Genomic DNA, 27923 nt, shown 5'->3' with positions numbered 1-27923 from the left:
AAATCGGTAATGTCAGAGAAATCCACTCCTCCTGTATTCATCATTCTTTCTCAATATTCTCAATTCACAGACAAAATCTGTCTTCAGCGAATAGAGGATTTCCCATTACTGAAATGAGATGACTGTTGGTGCTCAGAAAGTTCTATGGAGAGAGGAGGAGGAGGGAGGCAGATACAAACCTTTTGCTGCAAGTTCTTCTGAAACCACAGTTATACTTTAAAGGGAACCTGTCAGGTAATTTATGTGTTCTAAGCTAGAAGCAGGGTGATGTGGGGCCTAGTAACCCCTTCCTACCCATCCCTGTGTTATAATATTGTGTAATGTGAATGTATAAAAATACGTTTTATTACTTATGTGTACCCTATGTAAATGATCAGGGGCTCTAGCCCTATGGGCGTCGCATCACCCTGTGGCCGTTTGCATGTTTTCTGTGGTATCATGCCCCCAAGGGTGTGATACCATGGATTTACATGAGCGATGTCCTGTCGCTCCTTGAGATCCTGCGCATTTGCACTTACCATTCCCGCAGCCTTGTTATCTGGGTGCTTGCGTCTCATCTTCAGACGTGCACTGCGTATTACCATAACCGCAGGAGTCTTCTGAGCATGCCAAGTGCGCGTCTAAAGACGAGAAGCAAGCAACCGGATAAGAAGGCTGCGGGAATGGTAAGTGCGCACGCGCAGGATCTCAAGGAGTGATGGTGACGACGCTAATGTAAATCCATGGTGTCACGCCACAGGGGCGTAATACCACGGAAACCATACAAACACCCACAGGGCGATGCGACGCCCATGGGGCTAGAGCCTCTGCTCATTTACATAGGGAACATGTTAGCAATAAAACATTTTTTTTATACATTCATATTACACAATATTACAACACAGGGATGGGTAGGAAGGGGTTACTAGGTCACACATCACCCTGCTTGTAGGTCAGAATGCATATGGAACCTGACAGGTTCCCACTAAGGAATATCAAAACTGATTACAGGTTCCTAATGCTGGCAACTTAACATAATCAAACGTAATGTTTAGACTTTATTGAATAAATGTTTCTATGTTTTCTCAAGTCTTTTTTTTCATTTTTTTTATTGCTACATTTCTGGATTCAAATTAACCAATAAAAAGAATATTGATCAAAACAGTATGAAAGAAGTAACAGATCTAACAGATGCATCCTGTTCTGGTGTTGAAAATATAATGCGCACTCTTTGTTGAACATGGTTAATGACATTCTACAGTTAACACAAGTTTATCTTATCTAAGTAAGCTTCACAATCACAGAAACTTCCTTTTTCACTAATTGCTTGTTTTTCTCTGCAGACAAGATTAGCCATAAAAATATTCATTTGCATGCCGTTTCTTTACAGTAGATATCACTATTCTGCCTTTCAGATGTCATTATCATCAGCAGATCCACATTTCTAAGCAGAATTGATTTTTGAAACCAACTCATCAATTGACCTTCTCAAATCATGATTTGCATTATTTTTATTCTACATTGCGTATTAGTCCTTGTATTCTAAAAGTTGCCATCCAAGTAAAATTCATAGCAAACGAATGCCAAATGTTATGTCATTGCTTAGGCAACGCGTCACGTCTATGAAACACAAACCGTGCCCAGATTGCAAATACAAGGCTAGACCAACAGGTGTCTTACCATAAATTAACTGTGTCCTATGCAGTGTTGAGAAAAGGTGTTTGCCCCTTCCTGATTTCTTATGCTTTTCCATGTTTGTCACACTTAAATGTTTCAGATTACCAAACAAATGTAAATATTAGACAAAGATAACACAAGTAAGCACAAAATACAGTTTATAAATGAAGGTCTTTATTATTAAGGGAAAATAAATCTAAACCTGTAGGGCTCTGTGTGGAAAAGTAATTGTCCCTTTTATATATATTAACTGTGGTTGATCACATCTTTGGGAAGCTGAGTTTATTTTTCCCAGCCACACCCAGGCTAATTACTGCCACACCTGTTCTCAATCACTTAAATAGGACCTGCATGACAAAGTGAAGTAGACCAAAAGATCCTCAGAAGTTAGACATCATGCTACTATCCAAGGAAAGTCAGGAATACATGAGAAACAAAGTAATTGAGTTATTTTAGTTGGGAAAAAGTTATTCCAGGAGCGGCCGGTCGATCAAAAATACCCCAAGAACGTAGAGTTGACTCACCAAAGAGGTTACAAAAGACCCTACAACAACATCCAAAGAGCTGCAAGCCTCACTTGCCTCAGTTAAGGTCAGTGTTTATGACTCCACCATAACAAAGACTGGGCAAAAATGGCCTGCGTAGCAGAGTTCAAAGACGAAAGATATTGCTGTGCAAAAAGAACATAATGGCTCTTTTCAGTTTTCTAAGAAAACAACTTGATGATCCCCATGACTTTTGGGAGGACACTCTGTGGACTGGCATTACATTACATCTGACGTAGAAGTAATACAGCATTTCCAAAAAAGAACATCATACCAACAATAAAATATGGTGGTGGTAGTGTTGTAGTTTGAGGCTGTTTTGCTGCTTCAGGACCTGGAAAACTAGCTGTAGTAAATGGAGCCATGAATTCTGCTGTCTACCAAAATATCCTGATGAGCATGTCCGGCCATCTGTTCCTGACCTCAAGCTGAAACACACACTTGGGTTATGCAGCAGGACAATGATCCAAATCACAGCAGCATGTCCACCTCTGAATGGCTTAAGGAAAACAAAATTAAGTCTTTGGAGTGGCCTAGTCAAAATCCTGACTAATCCAATTGAAATAATGTGGTATGACCTTAAAAAGGCGGCTCAAGCTCGGAAAATCTCCAATGTGGTTGAATTACAGCATTTCTACAAAGATGAGTGGGACAAAATTCCTCAAGAGCATTGTAAAAGACTCATTGCCAGTTATAGCAAACACTTGATTGCAGTTGTTGCTGATAAGGGTGGCCCAACCAGCTACTAGATTTAGGAAGCAATCCCTTTTTCAAACAGGGCCTTTTAGGTTTGGATTTCTTTTTCCCTTATTAATAAATACTTTTATTTACAAACTGCATTTTGTTGTTACTTGCATTATCTTTGTGTAATATTTAAATTTGTCCTGTGATCTAAAACATTTAAGTGTGACAACCATGCAAAATAATAAGAAATCAGGAAGGAGGTATGCCTATGTATGCCTATGATGATGTTAGTTTAGGTAAGGGGACCTGAGGGTGGACCGAGTATTGCAACTTGAGCATGGTCTGTGTTTCACAAACATGTCAAACCAGTCTCATGCATTTTTTTTATTGGAATTTTAGCTTGAGTGTTATATAAACATAAGGTGTTTTCTGGATTGTGGTATAGGTTCAGCAGCCTTAGGCCACATGCATACTGAGTATTTGGTGAGTTTTTTTGTCACAGTATTTCTAAAACCAGGACTGGGGTAATAAATACAGCAGTTGTGCCCGTGTTTCTATTATACTTTTTCTCTGATTGTGCCACTCCTGGTTGTGGCTTAAAGATACTGAGGTAAAAATCTCAGAAAACCAGGAGTGGGTAATAAATACAGAAGTGGTGCCCATGTTTCTATTATACTTTTTCTCTGATTGTCCCACTCCTGGTTGTGGCTTAAAGATACTGAGGTAAAAATCTCAGAAAACCAGGAGTGGGTAATAAATACAGAAGTGGTGCCCATGTTTCTATTATACTTTTCCTCTGATTGTCCCACTCCTGGTTGTGGCTTACAGATACTGAGGTAAAAATCTCACAAAACCAGGAGTGGGTAATAAATACAGAAGTGGTGCCCGTGTTTCTATTATACTTTTCCTCTGACTGTCCCACTCCTGGTTTTCCCTTACAGATACTGAGGTAAAAATCTCACAAAACCAGGAGTGGGTAATAAATACAGGAGTTGTGCCCATGTTTCTATTATACTTTTCCTCTGATTGTTCCACTCCTGGTTGTGGCTTACAGATACTGAGGTAAAAATCTCACAAAACCAGGAGTGGGTAATAAATACAGAAGTGGTGCCCGTGTTTCTATTATACTTTTCCTATGATTGTTCCACTCCTGGTACATATACTGAGGTAAAACTCTCACAAAACCAGGAGTGGGTAATAAATACAGCAGTGTTGCCCGTGTTTCTATTATACTTTTCTCTGATTGTCCCACTCCTGGTTTTGGTTTACAGATACTGAGGTAAAAATCTCACATAACCAGGAGTAGGTAATAAATACAGGAGTGGTGCCCGTGTTTCTATTATACTTTTCCTATGATTGTTCCACTCCTGGTAAATATACTGAGGTAGAATACTGACCAAATGCTCAATGTGTGCACGTGGCTTTAATGTGGTTCCCTATTAAAGTCACATTTTCAAGACCTGGTTTGTGTTCTATGTTATGGTAATTATAAACTGTTGCACATTGCTATACTCATATGATCACTAAATAAATGATATTATGATTCAAAATAATTCACAATGTTACCTGCCAAAGAACATTACTGGACATTTTGCAAATACTTTTATCCAAATACTGTTGAAGTAAAACATGTTTCCTTGATTTCCAGCCAGAATCACCATTATGCAAAAAAAAAAAGGTGCCAACTTTTACCTAATGGAAAACAGTTACCTTCAGAGAGTGCATGCTTCGTTCAGAGGCTGTCTGCCATTTTTGACCACATATGAAATAAATGGTCAGTGCCAAACTCAGCAGGGAGTAAGACAGACATATAATTAAGCTTGGCCAATATCATACACATTATGTTCAAATTTCAACAATATAACAACATTTTAAAACATCAGGTTTTATGAATGGCTAGCTTTATTTTACGTATAGATTTTTCACCAGTTATTGCTCAGAAAATTATTTTCATATTATGTCCGATGTGGTGAATCTAATCTCCAATTACAACTGAAATGGGGAGCATGTTTCCAATGTGATATTGTACTGTATGTCCTATCAATAACAAAGATATACCATATTAAAGGGAACCTGTGAGGTCCCATATGCCTTGTAACCTACAAGCAAGGTGATGTGTGGCCTAAAGGCCCCGTCACACACAGAGATAAATCTTTGGCAGATCTGTGGTTGCAGTGAAATCATGGACATATTGTTCCATTTGTACAAGCCACAAACATGGCACTGATTGTCCACAATTTCACTGCAACCACAGATCTGCTGCAGATTTATCTGTGTGTGTGACAGGGCCTTAAAAACCCCTTTCTACTCATCCCTGTGCTGTAATATTGTGTAAAATGAAACATTTTATAACTGACATGTTCCCTATGTAAATGAGCAAAGGGACTAGTCCCCAGGGCATCACTTCGCCCCATCTAGTTTGCTTTCTTTCCGTGGTATCACGCCCCTGTAGGCGTGATTCCATGCATTTACATAAGCAACATCACCGCCAGCACCTGGAATCCGGCGAGTGCACGCTTGTCATTTGCTCAGCCTTCTTAGCCGGGTGTTTGCTTTAGATGCGCTCTATGCATGGTCTGAAGTGCAGGAACCTTCAGATCATGCAGAATGCGCTTGTGAAGCTGACAAGCAAACTCCCGGTAACAAGGCTGTGCGAATGAGAAGCGTGCACATGCGGGATTCCAGGAGCTGATGGTGACGTCGTTCATATAAATCCACGGTATCATGCCCACAGGGCGTGATACCACGGAAAGAAAGCAAACTAGACGGGGCGAAGTAACACCCTGGGGACTAGTCCCTCAGCTCATTTATACAAGGAACACGTAAGTTATAAAACTTTTTTTTTATAAATTCATATTACACAATATTACAGCACAGGGATGGGGAGGAAGGGGCTTTTAGGCCACATATCACCCTGCTTGTAGGTTACAAGGCATATGGGACCTGACAGGTTCCCTTTAAGTGGACCCAAAATCAGCCATGATGTAACCCAAATAATACTTTAAAAAGAAAAGAATTTTCATAAAACTAGATATATCCACAGTCATTTACACCCTGTTCAATTAAAGCAAGCTTCAACTGGAAAATCTGTTACATCTCAATATTGATGTCACTGGGAACCTTTTCCTAGATAACAAGTGACCATTGTCTTCTCAATCATCCACCTTCTGTTCTATGTTATTGTTACCTCTATAGCTCATCTCCTCCTCCTCCTCATGGACTCCTATCTGTTCCAATGATGGGCTTTTCACAGTCAAATATTTTCACAGCTGTTACCTTTCACAAGATACCTTCTGGTGAGTTCCACCCACTGATAACTTTCAGGGCTAGAAGGTGAGAAATTTGTGATGCAGTCCCTTCTTTTGTAGATAAAATTACCAAGGCTCGGAGATATTCAATCTTTTGTGCAAATTGACAGACTTTTTGTTCTGCTCATAAGTGATGAGTATGTATAACTGACCACTTATAGGGACAAAGGTAGTAATTCCATAAAGTCTGAGCAACTAAAGTCAGACAGCTCTGATTTATTTTCTTTCTTAGCAAATATTCTCTTTAGCATTTTGTAAACATAAATTTGGAATTATGAACGAAGACATTGGAAGACATTGTTGATTGCCTGACCACTGAATGGCCAACAATCTGTATTGTAATGCTGCAGGGTATATGCCTAAAAATTTTCAGAAATTTTGATTTCATCAAAAAACTAAATATAGTGGAGTATTATAAGCTAGCCATTTCCAGGTGCTGTCAACCCAATTTCTCCAAATATAGGATGGCACTGTGGCGCCCTGGACAAGCCAGGTCGTCACAGGTACTACACCAACACACCCTACACCCCGGCTAGGCACACCGAAGTCAAACACAAATCCTTGTTGCCTTCCTCCAGGGGCTGATATCCACACCAGGGGGTGGGCCAGGCGGTTGGTCCCGCCCACCAAGGAGTTCACAGTCCTGGAGGCAGGAAAAGGGATCAGTTAGGAGTTGAGTTTTAGAGAGTGAAGTGGTAGGAGAGGAGACTGACCGTGTCCGGGTGTGTGGCCCGGGCACCCAGCAAGGTTGGCAGACGGTGGTGACCGTCTGCAGGAGAGGCTGATTGGAGTGAACCGTATGGACCGGGGACGGGCGGTGGCCCACCGATACTGGATCGGGGAGTGAAGAGAAGCCAGCACCATTGGGCAGAGCCTACGGACCCCGACCAGGCTAGGAGTCGCCGTAAAACCGGTCAAATCTGTTAGCGAAGGGAACCTCCGGGGTTTCCCAGCAGTCAAGACCCGATTCAAGGCAACAGCTCACACCGTAGAGGGAAACACAGTCACCGCCACGGCTACAGTTCCCAGGGCCAGAGCCTGCGGGCAAAAGGGGCTCCCTCAGCATCCATCCAAGCTGGGGAGCGGGTTACCGGTGGGAAGCCATTGGAACCGTAAACACAACAGGGAAAGGCAGTCACCATCAACCTGCTGGGAGGAGAACAACCGCAGCCACCTGTGAGACCCATCCATCCATCCGTTTGTTTGACCGGAGACTCTGTGTGAATTACTGGCTAAGTGAGTACCACCGTGCCGTGCGGCACAGCGCTGCCCCCGCGACCCTGCACCTCACCAGGCCCCGTAACCCGCCTGCCATCCCTAAAACCCTCACCGGGGCTCCGGGACAACCAACCCCCTACCCACGGAGGGGAGAACCAACATCCAAGCTGCTCCCTGTCATCGCTCCCGGGATCCCCGTCCAGAGCAGCGGTGGTGTCACAACTTCACCACAACCGTGGGTGGTGTCACGGACAATATCTCCCCAAACCACACACCAACCCCCCTTTTCACTCACGGGCGAGGAACGCCGCTCGAGTCCCCGGGATCCGGCCCACCGCTCGAGCCACTACCGAGCAGCAGCAGCCGGGGACCCGAGCAGTGGGTGAGCGCAGCGTCCCCTCCTCCGCCCGCGACAGCACCACTGTTTGAAACATATTTCCCAGAGGAACAAATGATTGGACATGCATGAAGGAAATATGAAATATGGTACACTGGAAAAGCAGTACAATGGCATGCAAAAGTTTGGGCACTCCTTGTCAAAATTACTGTTATTGTGAATAGTTAATCAGGTTGAAGTTGAAATGATCTTTAAAACAGAAAGTTAAAGGTGAAACATTTCCTTTGTATTGTAGGAAAAATAAAATTTGATCTGTGATATTTTTAACCCCTTTGTGACGACCATACAGATTAAAATGGCAGCAGTAAAGGGTACTTCTTCCTTACCGCTGTTTTAAAACGGCGGTAAGAAAAAAGTGAATAGCGTCCCGCAGTGTCAGAAAATCTCTGGGGTTTTAGCTACCAGGGGTAGCTGAGACCCTGGAGATCATGATTTGGGCTGTTTTTTCCAGTCCCCAGTCATGTGATCACGGTTATACACCATATAACCGTGATCACATCATAGTAAATGGCAGCGTCGGTAAAAAATGATTTATCTCCCATTCATGATGAAACATGTCATATGAGAGATAAATCTCCTACCCCGGTCCTCCGGTTTCGCCAAAGTCCCCTTCCCGGTCTTCATCCCCCTCCTGATCATCTAAATTGGACAGCACACGAGTGGTGCGCCCCCCCACATTCATCCTCCTCATCTGATTTCTGTCTTATCTGACACGTCAGATGAGAAAGAAAAGTCCTCCCCAGGTCACCCCTTTCACAGCCCTGTCCATCACGTCACCCCCTGTCACCCTTGATCCCCCCATACCTCTTGCAGTGCCAATCCCCCACGACCTTGATCTCCTTGTCGTCTGAAAAATGGCGGAGGCATGCACAGTGAGCCAGCTCTCACTGAGGTTACTGCAGTTCACACAGCCCTCACTGAGATCCGGGAAGTGTCGCTGCAGTATTCTCTCTGATATCAGTGGATCCTCACTCCTTACATGGATTGCCTGCACTTCCAGAAAATAGGGGATATGTGACGCCCTTGGACTATCAGGCAATAGCACAATCTGCCCTTCCGTGCAGTATCCACCTCCTTCTTGGTTATGGGTCCCTAACTACATGGTGTTGCCTACATCAGCTAATCAAATCCTAGATACACCCTGCACCACACCCACCAAAAACACCAGTGGATGGCTTGAGTGGAATAGAGTCGCCCACCTGGGGCGTTGGGAGAGGAGGTCAGGAGTGTCAGAGGAGAGAGTTGAGCTTGAGAAGTGAAAGTGAGAGAAGGTCAGGAGCAGGGATCCTTGGAAGCTATCTAGGTGACAGACGGTGGTTTGTGCCTAGAGGAGCTGGACCCCCGATTGCAGGGGATCGTGGCAAGGGGCACGGAACTGTTGAGGAGGACAGCCGGCAGCCTTGCACCATCACCGGGCTGGGATCAAGGCACGACGGAGTACGTGGACCCTAGGTCAGGTCAGGGAGTAGCTTCAGGCAACCTGACAATTTACTCGAGGAGAACGGAGCCTTCAAGATTCGTTCCCCACCCGCTCCAAAATCGGGGTACTAGCACAAGGGGGATAGGACTTTCCACTCAAAATGGTCTAGAAAATCCCAAGCGTGAACCCTGAGAGCAAGCTCCCACACTTAGACATAATGGGGAGCGGGACCCGGCAGGTTTCATACTACCGGGACCAACAGAGAAGTAAACTTAGTGCCAGGAGGCAGGTCACGGATCACCAAGCAGCACCATTGGGGACAGGACCCGAAATAAAACTCCCCTCAGTGGCAACGGTATCCAGAACTTTGGTTTATCCAGTTGTCGGTGTCAGCTTAATGGACTGAGTGAGTACGCAAGTGACCCCTTTGCATCCAACAGCACTCCCCCCTCAACATCACCGAGCCCCTTCCCGTGGACGGTCACAAAACCTGGCTGCCCCATTCCATTATCCCTGGGTACTCCCAACCGCAGCGGTGTTACTCCTAGTTACCACATACCATGGGTGGCATCACAAACTCTAATACAATCATCCTGTAAATACCCCCCTTCATTTGAGTTACCGCACGACCCCCGGGTCCGGAGACCCTCGAGCCACCTCGGATCCGGATCTGAGCAGCTCGGCTGCTGGCACAGGGGCAATACAGATACATTCCATGAGCTTGCTCTCCATATCCTGAAGGGTCCAGAGTCGTTGTGGGACTTCCAAAATGGATTATGGCGGATTTTTTTTCAATAAATTTGTGAAAGAGGGAATGTGTTGGGGAGTGTATTTTCAAATAAATTTTTTTGTCATCTTTATTTTTTTATTACTGACTGGGTTCATAATGTCAGGTATCTGATAGACGCCTCGACATTAATAACCCCTGGGCTTGATTCCAGTTTACTTTACAACCCCTTAAATTACCCCGTTTACCACCGCACCAACCAGAATGAGCTGTTACAAAGCACCAGGAGTGGCGCATCTAACGGATGCGCCACTTCTGAGGCCTGCTATTTTTAGACTGGGAAGGGCCATATAAAAAAACATGAAAAAGTATATGTAAAGAGTGGTGATTGACATCAAAAGCAAAAAAGAAAACCCCTAAAATTGCAATTTTATTAGATTCAATTTAAAACAGATAATCTCCACACAACAACACACATATATTGGAAAGTAGATCCCTAACAATTTTGTAGCTAGGCCGCTGACAAGGGTCCTCCTGTAGGATTCCCACAAGTAAATACACAATATCAAATGGGGAAGGAGAAGTCACCTTTGTGGCCAAACAAGGTGATCATATGTCCGAATAGATTAACAAATAGTAATGCTGCCCATCATCAATATGTAGTGGTAAATGGTAAAGTGTAAACATATACAGTTAGGTCCAGAAATATTTGGACAGTGACACAAGTTTTGTTATTTTAGCTGTTTAGAAAAACATGTTCAGAAATACAATTATATATATAATATGGGCTGAAAGTGCACACTCCCAGCTGCAATATGAGAGTTTTCACATCCAAATCGGAGAAAGGGTTTAGGAATCATAGCTCTGTAATGCATAGCCTCCTCTTTTTCAAGGGACCAAAAGTAATTGGACAAGGGACTCTAAGGGCTGCAATTAACTCTGAAGGCGTCTCCCTCGTTAACCTGTAATCAATGAAGTAGTTAAAAGGTCTGGGGTTGATTACAGGTGTGTGGTTTTGCATTTGGAAGCTGTTGCTGTGACCAGACAACATGCGGTCTAAGGAACTCTCAATTGAGGTGAAGCAGAACATCCTGAGGCTGAAAAAAAAGAAAAAATCCATCAGAGAGATAGCAGACATGCTTGGAGTAGCAAAATCAACAGTCGGGTACATTCTGAGAAAAAAGGAATTGACTGGTGAGCTTGGGAACTCAAAAAGGCCTGGGCGTCCACGGATGACAACAGTGGTGGATGATCGCCGCATACTTTCTTTGGTGAAGAAGAACCCGTTCACAACATCAACTGAAGTCCAGAACACTCTCAGTGAAGTAGGTGTATCTGTCTCTAAGTCAACAGTAAAGAGAAGACTCCATGAAAGTAAATACAAAGGGTTCACATCTAGATGCAAACCATTCATCAATTCCAAAAATAGACAGGCCAGAGTTAAATTTGCTGAAAAACACCTCATGAAGCCAGCTCAGTTCTGGAAAAGTATTCTATGGACACATGAGACCAAGATCAACCTGTACCAGAATGATGGGAAGAAAAAAGTTTGGAGAAGAAAGAGAACGGCACATGATCCAAGGCACACCACATCCTCTGTAAAACATGGTGGAGGCAACGTGATGGCATGGGCATGCATGGCTTTCAATGGCACTGGGTCACTTGTGTTTATTGATGACATAACAGCAGACAAGAGTAGCCGGATGAATTCTGAAGTGTACCGGGATATACAGTTAGGTCCAGAAATATTTGGACAGTGACACAATTTTTGCAAGTTGGGCTCTGCATGCCACCACATTGGATTTGAAATGAAACCTCTACAACAGAATTCAAGTGCAGATTGTAACGTTTAATTTGAAGGTTTGAACAAAAATATCTGATGGAAATTGTAGGAATTGTACACATTTCTTTACAAACACTCCACATTTTAGGAGGTCAAAAGTAATAGGACAAATAAACTAAACCCAAAAAAAAAATTTTTATTTTCAATATTTTGTTGCGAATCCTTTGGAGGCAATCACTGCCTTAAGTCTGGAACCCATGGACATCACCAAACGCTGGGTTTCCTCCTTTTTAATGCTTTGCCACGCCTTTACAGCCGCAGCCTTCAGGTCTTGCTTGTTTGTGGGTCTTTCCGTCTTAAGTCTGGATTTGAGCAAGTGAAATGCATGCTCAATTGGGTTAAGATCTGGTGATTGACTTGGCCATTGCAGAATGTTCCACTTTTTTGCACTCATGAACTCCTGGGTAGCTTTGGCTGTATGCTTGGGGTCATTGTCCATCTGTACTATGAAGCGCCGTCCGATCAACTTTGCGGCATTTGGCTGAATCTGGGCTGAAAGTATATCCCGGTACACTTCAGAATTCATCCGGCTACTCTTGTGTGCTGTTATGTCATCAATAAACACAAGTGACCTAGTGCCATTGAAAGCCATGCATGCCCATGCCATCACGTTGCCTCCACCATGTTTTACAGAGGATGTGGTGTGCCTTGGATCATGTGCCGTTCCCTTTCTTCTCCAAACTTTTTTCTTCCCATCATTCGTGTACAGGTTGATCTTTGTCTCATCTGTCCATAGAATACTTTTCCAGAACTGAGCTGGCTTCATGAGGTGTTTTTCAGCAAATTTAACTCTGGCCTGTCTATTTTTGGAATTGATGAATGGTTTGCATCTAGATGTGAACCCTTTTTATTTACTTTCATGGAGTCTTCTCTTTACTGTTGACTTAGAGACAGATACACCTACTTCACTGAGAGTGTTCTGGACTTCAGTTGATGTTGTGAACGGGTTCTTCTTCACCAAAGAAAGTATGCGGCGATCATCCACCACTGTTGTCATCCGTGGACGCCCAGGCCTTTTTGAGTTCCCAAGCTCACCAGTCAATTCCTTTTTTCTCAGAATGTACCCGACTGTTGATTTTGCTACTCCAAGCATGTCTGCTATCTCTCTGATGGATTTTTTCTTTTTTTTCAGCCTCAGGATGTTCTGCTTCACCTCAATTGAGAGTTCCTTAGACCGCATGTTGTCTGGTCACAGCAACAGCTTCCAAATGCAAAACCACACACCTGTAATCAACCCCAGACCTTTTAACTACTTCATTGATTACAGGTTAACGAGGGAGACGCCTTCAGAGTTAATTGCAGCCCTTAGAGTCCCTTGTCCAATTACTTTTGGTCCCTTGAAAAAGAGGAGGCTATGCATTACAGAGCTATGATTCCTAAACCCTTTCTCCGATTTGGATGTGAAAACTCTCATATTGCAGCTGGGACTGTGCACTTTCAGCCCATATTATATATATAATTGTATTTCTGAACATGTTTTTCTAAACAGCTAAAATAACAAAACTTGTGTCACTGTCCAAATATTTCTGGACCTAACTGTACTTTCAGCCAAATGCCGCAAAGTTGATCGGACGGCGCTTCATCGTACAGATGGACAATGACCCCAAGCATACAGCCAAAGCTACCCAGGAGTTCATGAGTGCAAAAAAGTGGAACATTCTGCAATGGCCAATTCAATCACCAAATCTTAACCCAATTGAGCATGCAGTTCACTTGCTCAAATCCAGACTTAAGATGGAAAGACCCACAAACAAGCAAGACCTGAAGGCTGCGGCTGTAAAGGCCTGGCAAAGCATTAAGAAGGAGGAAACCCAGCGTTTGGTGATGTCCATGGGTTCCAGACTTAAGGCAGTGATTGCCTCCAAAGGATTCGCAACAAAATATTGAAAATAAAAATTTTTTTTTTTGGGTTTAGTTTATTTGTCCAATTACTTTTGACCTCCTAAAATGTGGAGTGTTTGTAAAGAAATGTGTACAATTCCTACAATTTCTATCAGATATTTTTGTTCAAACGTTCAAATTAAACGTTACAATCTGCACTTGAATTCTGTTGTAGAGGTTTCATTTCAAATCCAATGTGGTGGCATGCAGAGCCCAACTCGCGAAAATTGTGTCACTGTCCAAATATTTCTGGACCTAACTGTATAACTCACTTGCAGTGCAACAAGGCTGTGGCCAGACGGTATCCTATTATGGCCCTACCTAGCCACAGAGGTTGGCACCCTATATCTGGACACAAATGGCGCCCCCGCTCAACGAAGACTCACCCTTCTTTCCCTCCACTGTTCTCGAGTGCAGCTGGTCTGGGAAAGAGGCACTTCCGAGGATGCGGTGAATGGGCGGCGTTTGGCGCCATCTTTTGAAATATAAGCCGTTCCCCTTAAGTCCTGTAATAATGGTGACTGCGATCTAGTGATCACTTGGCAGACTGCGGCCGGTGGTCTATGCCCTACTTAGGAGCAACTGAAGAACCCCGGTGGGGTTTGATATTGTGTATTTACTTGTGGGAATCCTACAGGAGGACCCTCGTCAGCGGCCTAGCTACAAAATTGTTAGGGATCTACTGTCCAATATATGTGTGTTGTTGTGTGGGGATTATCTGTTTTAAATTGAATCTAATAAAATTGCAATTTTAGGGGTTTTTCTTTTTTGGTTTTGAAGGGCCATATAACCATCACCCTGAGAATATCTGACCATAGCTGTTCGCTTTACCTTGGCTAGTGATCCAATTTGGGGGGACCCCACTTTTTTTTAAAAAAAATATTTAGTTATAAATAATTAAAAAAAACAGCGGAGGTGACCTCCATTTTGGTTTACCAGCTAAGGTGAAGCTGCCAGCTGTGGTATGCAGGCTGCAGCCATCTGCTTTACCCTAGCTGGCTATCAAAAATGGGGGGACCCCATATCATTTTTTTTCAATTATTTATTTTTTGGCTAAATACAAGGCTAAACACTCTTTAGTGCTAGCTTAGAATATGTAGAGGGTGGGTTATTATATATGTTTCTCTATCTATCTATCTATCTATCTCTCTATCTATCTAGCCTAGCTTTTTAGGCTGCGTGTTCACAATCACAGTTTTATAACCCTTTAAAACGCAAATTTTATTAGGGTAGGATAGGGTGAGAATCTTACCTTCCTCCCTTTCTTTTCCTTTTATAATTGCACAGGGTTTGTGGATATTTTTAATCAGTAACTAATAAAATTTGCGTTTTAAAGGGTTATATGATTTTGTTATGCAACACCCCCTTTTTTCATAAACCACAATCACAGTTTGCAGCGTTTTGGAGTTTTACGGAGTGTTTCCGCTGCATCCAAAATGCTGCATTGTGCAGTACAAGCAGTGTGGACGGGATTTTTAGAAATCACCTGCCTACTGTGCTTCTTTAATCCACAGCATAAACTAACCTGCGGTGTGGCTTCCCGAGCGGCAAGATATCAATTTATTCTGTGGAGACGAGAGTGTTCTCCGTGGGAACAATACAGCTAAAATCAGCAGTGGCCCGAACCCTGATCATGGGCAGCTGCATTCTCCCGTGCACTAGACTAGCATCCTAAATGCAATGTCGCCAGATCGTGAGCACATAGCCTAAAACTGAGAAATTTGATACTACAGCAACATTTTTGTGAACTATCCGTGTGTTCAAAAAGCTCACTATGCCGCTGAATAAAATCCTTGAGGGATCTAGTTTCCAAAATGGGGTCACTTGTCAGAGGTTTCTGCTGTTTAGGTACCATAGGGGCCCTGCAAATGCAACGTGGTGCCCGCTATCTATTTCAGCCAAATTTGTGTTACAAAATTTAAATAAATATTGCTCCTTCTGTTCCAAGCCCTCCCATTTGTAACACCCATGAAGGTGGCACGTGCGCAGATTGATGTCCGCAGCCATTTTCTTGAAGTCCATCGCGTTAACCACCGGCAGTTCAATGGAGCTTGCAGACTACCTGCAAATCAATAGTGCCCGCCACTGCGACACCCCCAAGCCCACAGTATAAACGACTCTTTGCCCTGTGACCCTCCTGAGTAGCTCCACTGCAGTGATACCACCTCCACCAAGCCCTCAGTATCGCTGACCCTGTTTCCTGTAAACCCGCTCCACCACTGCTGCTCTGGGAAGCCATATTCAGATTCTAAGACACACCCCTATTTTCCCCCCAGTTTGGGGGCAAAAAAATGTGTCTTATAATGCAGTAAATATGGTAATATATTACTCTAATGTTTCTAAAGGGAAATGTTAATAGAGGTATGTTGACTCAATTTGAAGAACCCCTTATTGTATGGGCTAATAGAATACAACTAGACCACCTCCTGCCAATAACAGCTGAGTATGTGGTTTTCCAGAAGTAAGACCACCGGTCATCAAAAAGACTACATTCTTAATGTAAACTCTAGGTTGTCCAAGCTGGTCAAATTTTTAAGCAATGGCTGTGAGACAAATCGTGATGATGCAAATTACAGAATGTGATTGTTATATGTAGTGAATATAGGAGAATTCTTACCTGTGAAAAATTCAATCCATTAAGCGGGTGGCATTGTTCTTCTACTTTCTCAACTGCCCCAGTTCTCTTTTTAAGACGCTCTGCTTCCTGAGCAAGATACAAATCCAGCACTGGGACTCCTCGTGATTTAATGTCAACCTCTGTCAAAGAATTCACCATGAGCATCACCCATACAGGTCTTTTTCGTTCCCAGTTTCCAGCAATGGCATTGAATAAATAATCAGCATAAAGACCTTTCCCTCTTTGATCTGGAGTCATCCATGAGGGCATCATGAGTTTAACATATTCCAAATGGCGTTTGAGTCTGCGATAAATATCCCTAGGAAGAACACTTTGTAGATTCTCACCCTGAGGCAGCATCTGGCAACTGGTCAGTGCAGAGATTGTGTAGGGATCTGTCAAATCCAACTCAAAGTACACAATATTGCTCTGCTGGAAAGCTTTCTTAGAGTTTTCTGGGATAAAATCCCACACCCTTGTGTATGGAACATGAATGGTGCCAAAGAAGTATGAAGGAGGATCTCGTTGGATGGTCCAGAGAAAAGAGTTCAGATGGCTTTGCTGAAAAATATAAAGGGCATTACAAAGCTTTAGCTTTTTCCTATTCCATCAAATAATCCTAATCACAGTAAAGGGTCAGCCATTTTTTTGGCATGGCAGGACACTCAAAAATCACACATCACATAACTATGCTAAATTATCTTAATGGAAAAGATCAAAGATCAATAGAATCCGTGCAATGATTTTAAATGCAATTTAAAAAGTTTCCATGATTAACATGTGCGTATTTATAAAGGACTGAAATCCCTGATTATATTACGTTAATTGCATTAGTCTGAAATGTTCTTGCTTTGAACTGTGGTTCAGTTTAATTTATTGAAAAAAGAAATGTGACAACTCAAAATATAGTGACAAAGGTCAGACAAAACTTCAGCTTTCAAAGAATGCTCAACTTTATAGAACAAAGTCCTTAATATGTACTTATATCAATACAAAAACACGCCACTCTATGTTGGTTTACAATTTAGCACTAATGATAAATTGGAGCAAGTGTTAACTTTTAATTTCACAGAAAATTACTCCTAAAAACAATTTTATTGATATCTATATTAAATATTCATAAATCCAAAACATAGAAGAATCTAAAATTAAGGTGTGATACAAAATGCAAAACATCTACCAATATTGTCAATGTGTTGTCAAGACGTATCTCTGATGTTGGGTCACTGTCTACTCTAATGCCTCTCTTTGGGTTAAAAACCCTGCAATTTATGGGCAGATAGGAACCTGCTAATAAAGAAATAAATTCGCCTAAGGCTGAAGAGCAGGAGTGCTCAATCAGAAGGCATGACCCCATAACCGAAGTAAAAAGACTGATGGCACTTCCAAGTGTAAAGAGGTGCATACTGAACATGAAATGTATCATAACAAATAAAGGGACTGCTGTAATTTCACATTGGCAGTTGGGTTTACATACAACTGGCCTTTTTATATTCAAAGTATTTCAATTTTTATATGTATTTTCTTAGCAGTAGTACATGCTCATATTCCTACATTCATTGTTAACATATCTTAGCATTTCAGAGTGCAACTGTCTCTTTATTTTTTATAATACATGTCATGTTCAGTAAGCACCTGTCCACACTTGCGCGTGGAAGTGCCGTCATTCTTTTTTCTAATATTATGGGATCATGCCTTCTAATTGAGGACTCCTTCTCATTAGCCTTATGCGATTTTAATTCTTTATTAGTGGGTTCCTATCTACCCATAAATTGGAGAGGTTTTTTTTTTATCTCAAAGAGAGGCATTAGAATAGACAGAGACCCAACAAAAGAGATATGCCTTGACGTTGGCGTTGGGCTCACAAAAAAACTGGCCTTATGTTAAGTATCTTAATTTTTATATGTATTTTCTTAGCAGTAATGCATGTTCATATTTCTATATTCAGTATATCTTAGCATTTCAGAGTACAACTGTGTATTTGTTGTACTAGTGCCACCTTACACATACAGTGGGCATGGAAAGTATTGAGACCCCTTTAAATTTTTCACTCTTTGTTTCATTGCAGCCATTTGGTAAATTCAAAAAAAATTTTTTTTCCCATTAATGTACACTCTGCACCACATCTTGACAGAAAAAAACCCAAAGATGTAGACATTTTTAAAAATTTATTAAACAAGAAAAACTGAAATATCACATGTTCAAAAATATTCAGACCCTTTGCTCAGTATTGAGTAGAAGCACCCTTTTGAGCTAGTATAGCCATGCGTCTTCTTGGGAATGATGCAACAAGTTTTTCACACCTAGATTTGGTTATCCTCTGCCATCTTCCTTGCAGATCCTCTCTAGTTCCGTCAGGTTGGATGGTGAACATTGGTGGACAACCATTTTCAGGTCTCTCCAGAGATGCTCAATTGGGCTTAGGTCAGGGCTCTTGCTGGGCCAGTCAAGAAAGGTCACAGAGTTGTCCTGAAGCCACTCCTTTGTTGTTTTAGCAGGGTGCTTAGGGTTATTGTCTTGTTGGAAGGTGATCCTTTGGCCAAGTCTGATATCCAGAGCACTCTGGAAGAGGTTTTCTTCCAGGATATCTCTGTATGTGCCGCCCTGGCAAAAACAGGGTGTCACAGAGGTTTGGATCCATGTTTCTGGTGCAGATCTCACTCTCCGTTGGGGAGTTTCTAACACTGTGACACACAACACCAGTGGGTGGAGCTGAGAGGTCTGAAGTGTCTGGGAGGAAACTATATTGGGAGTTTCCAGTTTTCAGTAAGCAGTCAGTCTGCAGGAAGCGTAGAGTCTGGAAGGAGCTCCTGTGTGGAGCTTGGGAAGAGGGGCAGTAAGGGCCTCAGGAATAGGCCAGCCGCTTGTGGGACCTGAAGTGGACCGGGACAGGGTAGTGTCCCCTCGGTGCCAACTGTCGGGACCCAGTCCGGACCTGGGCACGGAGCAGACACAGACCTCAGGCAGGAGAAGAGCACCTGTAGTACACTCCTGGGTGAGGGGCCCGTCCTCACAGCAGCCGAGGGCACCAGTTACCAGCAATTTGGTTTACAAAGAGTCCAGATGCGCATTGTAGCTGACGGTGGCCACTTTGAGCATCAAAGTTAAATGAGCGTCATATGCGTGACCAGCATTCAATGTTTTGGGGGGCCATGAGTTTCATATCATAGCATTTCTGTATGCAAGGTGTCGATTCATATTGAATTGATGATGCCCTGCAACTTTGTAATTCACTTTTTTTCTCTATCTCATTCCATTTTTGAGATAAAAATGCTAACTCCGTTGTTTTCCACTAGGTGGCGCTATAGGTGGTTTCATTGCGTAGCGCTTGGCTACTTTACTATACATAGACACCACTTCTATGCTTATAGCTGCCGCCGTTCTCAAGTTAATGGCGGTGGACAGGATATGGGTGGACACACTCTAGACAGGTGTGTGCCTTTCCAAATCAAGTCCTATCAAATTAAACACAGCTGGACGCCAATGAATCAGTAGAACCATCTCAAAGAATATCACAAGGAAATGGACAGCATGTGACTTAAGGCCCCTTTACACACTGCAACATCGCAAACGACATCGCTGTAACGTCACCGGTTTTGTGACGTAATAGCAACCTCCCCAGCGACATTGCAGTGTGTGAAACACATCAGCGACCTGGCCCCTGCTGTGAAGTTGCTGATCACTGCACATCTCTCAGGACCATTCTTTGGTCCTTTGTTTCCCGCTGTGCAGCATGATCGCTAGAAAGTCTCAATGTGTAAAGGGGCCTTTACAGCGACTTCGTTAGCGACTTCCCTTTCAAAAAGCTGCTTTACAACGTCCCCAATGACTAGCTAGGTCGTTCTGCAGGTCCGGATCGCTGTAGCGTCGTGTTCCAGGTATGCCTGTTTGACAGCTCACCAGCGACTCACCAGAGACTTAGTAGCGATCCTGGCCAGGTTGGGATCGCTGGTGGGATCGCTAGAAAGTCTCAGTGTGTAAAGGGGCCTTTAAATATGAGTGTCTGAATACTTATGACCATGTGATATTTCAGTTTTCTTGTTTAATAAATTTGTAAAAAATTCTACATTTCTGTTTGTTTTTCTGTCAAGATGGGGTGCAGAGTGTACATTAATGAGAAAAAAAAACTTTTTTGAATTTACCAAATGGCTGCAATGAAACAATGAGTGAAAAATTTAAAGGGGTCTGAATACTTTCCGTGCCCACTGTACATACTTGTTACTAATTATTTACTCTTGAGGAACCTTTTACTTTGAAGGGGCAATGCATTGAGTGAATGTATGAGTACTTTCTATAGCACTCTTTGAGGTATTAAACATCAACCGTATACATGTGACAAACCTGGTGTTAATCAGGGGATGTTTTTGTTAAATTTTTCATTTTGTAATTCAAGCCATTTTTGGCTGTTTTCCTGACTGAGACTAATGATGGCTACAAATATTGTGCTATGGCTTGTAATTATACTATGTGGATTTCATAATTGTACTGTATTGTTTATATCTATTGGGGCCTACTACGGCTTGACAGGGGAGTTTTCGTTGAGCAGGGGAGCACAAGGTTATACACATCAACCACGATAAAGGAGAAATGCGCAATGTTACATGATTGCCGTGCTGCAATGTTTGCCAGCGAGAGGTCATTTAACAACTTATAACTTAAACAATCAGTAACAAATTGTTCACTGCACATAGGCTGCCATTATTCTTGGCAGCACTCCTTTTTCATAGGACGATGTGCTGCTGAGAATGTTTTTTTCTGTGGCAAGGGAAAAGATGATTTTACCCCATGACAAGCGTTTTTCTTGTTCATCAAGTGATTTAATATTTATTTTATTATTTTAATTGTATTTGCTCATACAGCTCTATTAATTCTGCAGCATTTTACAGACCTCATCATTTTCTGTCTCTAATTTGGTCTCACAATCTAAATTCCCTATAAGTATGTCTTTGGAGTGTGGGACGAAAGTGAAGAAACCCACAGAAACACGAGGAGAACATACAAACTCTGTGCAGGTGTGGGAATTGAACCAAGGACCCCTGTCCAGAAGGGCTAGATTTCAAACCCTTGAGTCACCATGCTGCCCCTTCCCTCCAGAATCATTAGTTTGTTTAGACTGCATAATTATATTTATATGAGCATTCCTAAGTGCAAATGCACCTTAAAGAAAAGTGTTGTTTCACGTTTAGAAGTTATTGCCTAATAACGGGATGGGTGAAACTTAGCAAATCAATGACTGCTGGGATCCCCACCAATCCCAAAAGCCAGGATTCAGTCATGCTCACAGCTGCTCTTTAGGCTGGTGCACACTTGCGATTGCCTTGCGTGTATATATCCCGCGAGTCTCGCGTTGCATCACCCAGCACGGACTCACTCTCCTCACAGGAGGGTCTCAGCTGCATAGAGATACATGCAACCGACCCACTCCTGTGAGGAGAGTGTGAGTCCGTGCCCGGTGATACACCGTGAGACTCATGTGAGATACACGTGAGGCAATCGCAAGTGTGACACCGGTCTAAATGGAAGTGCCGAAGACCAGTCATAAGCAGCACTTGGCTATCTCATTAAGAATGAATGTTCGTGCAAATGATCGACCCAGGGCTGGCTCCAGGTTTCCGTGGGCCCCATGCACACATAGAAACATATATAAACAGAGACATACATACACATGCAACTGCGGGCCTGAGAACTCCGGGGACCGCAGAACTGATCACCGCCCCTGATGACGAAGAGTGGTCCCCTCGGCTGTCCAGGCACCCGACAATTGCCTGGGTGCTGACGCCGGCCCTGGATCAACCAACGCTCCATTAGAGTCCTGGTTCTTGGGATTAGTGGAGGTCCCTGTAGTTGGACCACTAATTTTGAACTTATACCTTATCCCATGGATGGGAGATAACTTACAAACTTGAAAAAATCCCTTTAAGGCCCCCTTTACACGTCCGTGAAACACGTGCGTGATTTTCACGGTGTGTCAAAGGTGCGTTTTCCTCTCCATGTGCCGTGTTTATGGCACTACGTGTGTTCTCCGTGTGTTATACGTAATTACACACGGAGAACGGAAACTCCCGCCTTACCTGATTCTTCCGGAGCTGTCTGTGGTGCTGAATGACAGTGTCCGGCACAGGCCACGCCCCGCTGACGCTGCTTCCGGCCCCCAGTGAAGAAGATGCGTTGTTCAAATTCACTGGGGGACGCATGCAGGTGACAGCCGCGGCAGAGACTGCAGGACTCGTGGAGGTGAGTATGTGTTTTTTTTATTTTTTAAATGACACGTGTGTTTCTCCGGCGCGTGTCACGTGGACCCGCATCCACACTACATCTGTCGCGGGCGGGGAGGAGGGTGTCAGCACTGCGCTCACCCCTCTGCTCGGGTCCGGCTGCTGCTGCTCAGTGGTGGCTCGAGCGGTGGGCCGGATCCCGGGGGTTCTCGAGCGGCACGCCTCGCCCGTGAGTGAAAGGGGATTGGGTTTTGGGATATAGTCTATTGTCCGTGACGCCACCCACGGTTGTGGTGATTTGTTAGCACCACCGCTGCTCGGTGTGGGGATCCCGGGAGTGATGGTGTGAAGCAGCAAGTTGTTGTGTTGCCCCTCCATGGGTAGGGGTTGGTGATCCCGGGGCCAAATGATGAGGTGGGGAGATGCAGGGCCTGGTGGGCGCAGGGACGCGGGGGCAGCACTGTGCCTTGCGGCACTGTGGTACTCACTCAGCCTGAGACGTTGACACAGTTCTCGGTAAAACACACGGCTGGAAAGACGGTTCCCACGGATGGCTGCACTTGCTTTCCCCAGTAGGTGACGGTGATGTGCCTTTTCCTGCACCTAATGTTGTTGATGGTCTCGATGGGTTCCCACCGGTAACCCGCTCCCCGGCTTCAAGCTGGACCAGAGGAGCTCTACTCTTTGCCCGCAGGCGCTGGCCCTTAGAAACTGGTGCCCTGGCGGTGGCGGTGTCTCTACTGTAATGGTTGGGCTGTTGCCTTCAATCGGGACTTGGTTGTTGGGAGATCGACGTCCCCTTCACTGATGGATTTGGCAAATTATGGCGACTCCTAGCCTTGCCGGGGTCCGAGAGGCCCCTGCCCTGGTGCTGACTGTCCTGTGTACACTGCTCCAGACCGCGGGCCACCACCCGTCCGCGGTCCTTCCAGGAACTTCCAAACGGTCACCCCTCCGGACAATCACCGCCGTTGCTGACCTTGCTGACTCTGTCCTGCACACAGCTGGACCAACTTCAGGCTTTTCTACTGTCACTTTTACTCCTTTTCTCCAGTTTTCTCCTTTGCTCCTCTACCACTTCACTTCCTTCTACTTTCACTTGTCTACTTGTTTACTCCTCACTCAAGCCCTGCCTGGGCTAAACTCTAACACTCATCTTGCTTCCTCTCTCTTTCACTTCCCTCACTAGACTGCCTGGTTCCTCCCGCCTCCAGGGCTGTGAACTCCTCGGTGGGCGGAGCCAACCGCCTGGCCCACCCCCTGGTGTGAACATCAGCCCCTGGAGGAAGGCAACAAGGATTTTGGCAGCTTGGGTGTTCCTAACTGGGGTGTAGGGTGTGGTGGTGTGATGACCTGTGACCCCTGGCTTGCCCAGGGCGTCACACATCCGTGTGGTACGTGTGCGGGCCCGTGCTGCCGGAGAAACACGGACATGCATCCGTGTGGAGCACACGGCACACGTCTGCTCCACACGGAGGCACGGGCCACTGGCAGAACACGTGCGTGCACATATACCCATTGATTTTAATGGGTATACGTGTGCCTGTGTCTCCGGTACATACAGACACGGACCTAGCACGTACGGGAGACACGGACGTGTGAAGGGGGCCTAAAGCTGTGTGCACACAGTGCATTTTTATTTTTGATGCATTTTTTAGTGCAGTTTTGGGATAAAACTGCAAGCAAATCCTAATGCTATATGCGCATGCTGCAGTTTTTATCGCATTTTTGTTACGTTTTTTGGTTTGTTTTGTTGTCAGAAAGTTCTCACTTTTGACTTCCTAGCAAAGTCTATGAAAATTCAGATTTGCTGTGCGCACATTGCAATATTTTTGTCTGCAGTTTATTTGTCACAAACTTCTGACAAAAAATCTGCATCATGTTCTATCTTCTTGTGTTTTTGGCTTGCTTCTACTGAAAAAAACGAATCAAAAACAAATGGTCAAAACCGCACCAAAACCGCACCATGATTGCTAGCATTTTTTTTTACATTTCCAGGCACTCTGGGACAAGGAACAGTTTTGGTTGCAGTTTGGGTGCAGTTTTTGTGACAACAAAACTGCAGCGTGCGCATATAGCCTTATACCAGCAAAGTCAATGAGAATCCTAGTTTTCTGCACATGTTTTTTTCCCCTTTTAGATTTTGTGGAGAAAATAATCTGCAGCATATCAATTTTATCAGTGTTTTTGCAGTTTTTTTCTTCTCCAGAATGCATGGAAAACACATCCAAAAACAACAACAGTACACCGAAAATGCATCAAAAACACGCATTTTTCTGCCAAGAGATGCAGATTTGATGCAGAAATTTCTGCAATCAAATACTCTACGTGCGCACATAGCCTTAGAGAAACCTCTCCAGCATCTAGTTTTGTTTTAGGTTAAGGTTCACCTAGAAAAGTGAGCAAAAACAGGTTTCAGAGTTGAAGCTGAAAGTAATTTTATGAAAATATGTAATCTCTGCAACAATAGCTGCAGGGATTAGCTGCGAACACTCATGGATAATTGGATACAAATGGTGTAACCTAGCAGATGTTTATACACATGCACAAGTAATTCAGGTAGCCAAACAATGAAGGAGATTTAAAAATGACATTTGAAATTTAGACACTTTCAGCATTTATACATCACCATGGATATAAATCAACAAATACACATTGTTTTATATCAACAGGATGCACATATACACTACTCACAAAAAGTTAGGGATATTTGGCTTTCGGGTGAAATTTATGGAAAACGTAAAAAGTTCACACTACAGTGATACTTTATCATGAAAGTACGGCATTTATGTAGAAGCATGTAATGGTGACTGAAACAAAATCCAACAACAGTGGCGGGTATACCCCCAAATAACGTCACCGTCTCAATAACTTGTCATGTCGCCTTGATCATCAATTAAACCTTGACAACTTTGTTTCACATGATTCACAAGTGGCATTATTGTCTGCTGAGGCATGGCATCAGACTCTTTTGAAGGGTGACCCTCAGGTTATTGAGGTTCTGGGGTACAGAGTTACAAGCCTCTACATGATCACTCAGCTGATCCCCTAGGTTTACTATAGGATTCAGGTCTGGAAAAAGTGCAGGCCTCTTTTTTTGAGGTACCCCAGTCTCCAGCAGCTGTTCCCTAATAATGTGACCTCAATGAGCATTGTCGTCCATGAAGATGAAATTAGTCCTGTGTTGTTCATGCAGAGGCACAATAACTGGATTAATGATGTTATTCAAGTAGTATGGGCTTGTCACTGTACCACTCACAAAGTTCTATATTGACTAGGCACATCTGCACACACTAACAGCATCACAACTAAAGGCTCATGTGGTGACAACACTGGCTTGTTTTTTAACTGCATGAGAGGACACACACTAGCTAGGGACCCCAACGTAGAGAAATACTTTGGCGTAGTGTTGGGGTTCTGTTGCATTGATCAATTCAATAGCTAAATTTCTCTTGATTCATATGTTCATGGCAGTAATGCAGGTTCCATTTTCATACTTTCACTCTTACATATAGCTATTGGATTTTTCATGTCAGTATTCACACAGCAGTTTCTGCTTTTCATATATTCCCCTTACATAGTCACTGGTGTGCATACCTTCTCTCCATATAGTGCCTTTTTTCCCTGTCTGCCTCTGTCTGTCTCTGTTTGTCTCTTTCCCCGTGTGTCTTTCTGTCTGTCTTTTTCTCTGTCTGTCTGGCTATTTTTTCCTGTCTCTGTCTGTTTGTCTTTGTCTCTTACCCTCTCTGCCTCTTTCTCTGTCTGTCTGTGCCTGTCTGTCTGTCTCTCTCTGTCTGTCTCTCAGTCTATCTCTCTGTCTGTGTCTTTCTCTCTACTGATATCATATTACCTCACACATAAGCTTCTTATATTAACAATTTCCTTTGTTCCTATAGCAACCAATCACAGCTGCTATTAATGATCTGTAGTTCCCATCTCCATTCAATTTAATGGAAGCAGGATTTTTGGAGAGTTACTGTAAAATGTGGGGTGGGTTACATTTTCATGTCAAAACATAGAATATGACATTCCCTGAGTCACATGGGGTGTCTGTGCAAAATTTTGTGATTGTAAATGTGACGATGTGGATTCCTATAACGGACATACATACATACACACACACACATACACTCAGCTTTATATATATATATATATATATATATATATATATATATATATACACACACAGTATATTGTGTATAGCTGAGTGTATGTATGTATGTATGTATGTATGTGTATGTATGTGTGCATGTCTGGTCACATGCACCGTCACATTTACAATAATGAAATTTTGCACAGACACCTCATATGACTCAGTTGACTCAGAGAACGTCATAGACTATGTTTTGTGGGGAAAATGTAACCCCACGCTCTACAGTTATTCACCAAAAACATGCTTACATTAAAGTCAATGGAGTTGGGAGCTACAAGTCATTAATACTAGCTCTGATTGGTTGCTATAGGCAACAAAGGACATTCTTAGTATAAGAAGCTTATCTGTGAGGTAACATGCTTTCTATGGAAAGACGGATAGAGCGAGACAGACAGAGAGTGAGAGAGTGACAGAGGCAGCCAGGGAGAGAGACAGAGAGAGAGGCAGCCAGGGGAGAGACAGAGAGAGACAAACAGACTGAGACAGAGGCAGACATACTGATGCAGACAGACTGAGACAGACTGAAACAGAGAGGGAAAGAGACAGACAGAGATAGACAGGGAAAGAGGCAGACAGACAGAGAAAGAGACAGACAGACAGAGACAGATTGACAGGGAAAGAGACAGAGACAGATAGAGAAAAAGACAGACAGAGGCAGACAGGGAAAGAGACAGACAGACAGAGAGACAGACAAAAATAGAGAGACAGACAGAGAGTGGGAGAGAGGGAAAGAGACACTTAGTTACTATCCCATTCAAGGCTGGGTACTACAGCTAATTTATATATATAAAGAAAATGAAAAGTGCGTTCTGTTACACGTCGTGGCTCTCTTGTTGCAAGGAATGAGGTGGTCCCCCATTCCTTGTCTGCCACGAGCCCTCCTGCTCGGCAGCGCCAAAGGTCTGGGAGACTGTGCAGTCTGCAGGAGTTGCCTCCTCAGAGATTCAGCAGAAGGGTGACACCTAGTGGTTCTCCCCTTGCAAGTAATGGAGATGTCTCCCATCCCTTGCCTGCCACGAGCTCTCCTGCTCAGCATCACAGAGGCTCTGGGAGGTTGCGCAGTGTGCAAAGAATAGATGCTCAGGGAAGCAGCAAGACTTCCCATGTCTCTGCTCATTGTGAAACCGAGGATCCCGCCTTTATGACCCAGAGGCAGGAAGATGAGCATGTGCTCCACGTGACGTCTTCTGATTCGCTCACTGATATCACACGGCCCCATGACGAGGCTGGTGATGTGCTGAATCCTGACTGGCTGGGCC

General features: G+C 43.7%; 1 protein-coding gene across 3 annotated transcripts in view; it reads right to left on the bottom strand.

Annotated features, from left to right (window-relative positions):
• The window catches only part of TRABD2A (TraB domain containing 2A), a 211505-nt gene that overhangs the window by 149688 nt on the left and 33894 nt on the right, over positions 1-27923 (bottom strand). For all 3 annotated transcript variants that reach the window (XR_012751442.1, XM_075338476.1, XM_075338485.1), the window contains exon 2: positions 16297-16857. Coding sequence is in view for 2 of the 3 variants with exons in the window: in XM_075338476.1 (XP_075194591.1) it covers positions 16297-16857 (561 nt within the window). In the remaining variant the exon portion in view is untranslated. The remainder of the gene's footprint in view (positions 1-16296; positions 16858-27923) is intronic.

The sequence above is a fragment of the Anomaloglossus baeobatrachus genome, chromosome 1 (genome assembly GCF_048569485.1).
Source record: "Anomaloglossus baeobatrachus isolate aAnoBae1 chromosome 1, aAnoBae1.hap1, whole genome shotgun sequence".
Lineage (NCBI taxonomy): Eukaryota > Metazoa > Chordata > Amphibia > Anura > Aromobatidae > Anomaloglossus > Anomaloglossus baeobatrachus.
The sequence above is the reverse complement of the archived record's forward strand: the minus strand, read 5'-3'. Positions and strand labels throughout refer to the sequence as shown.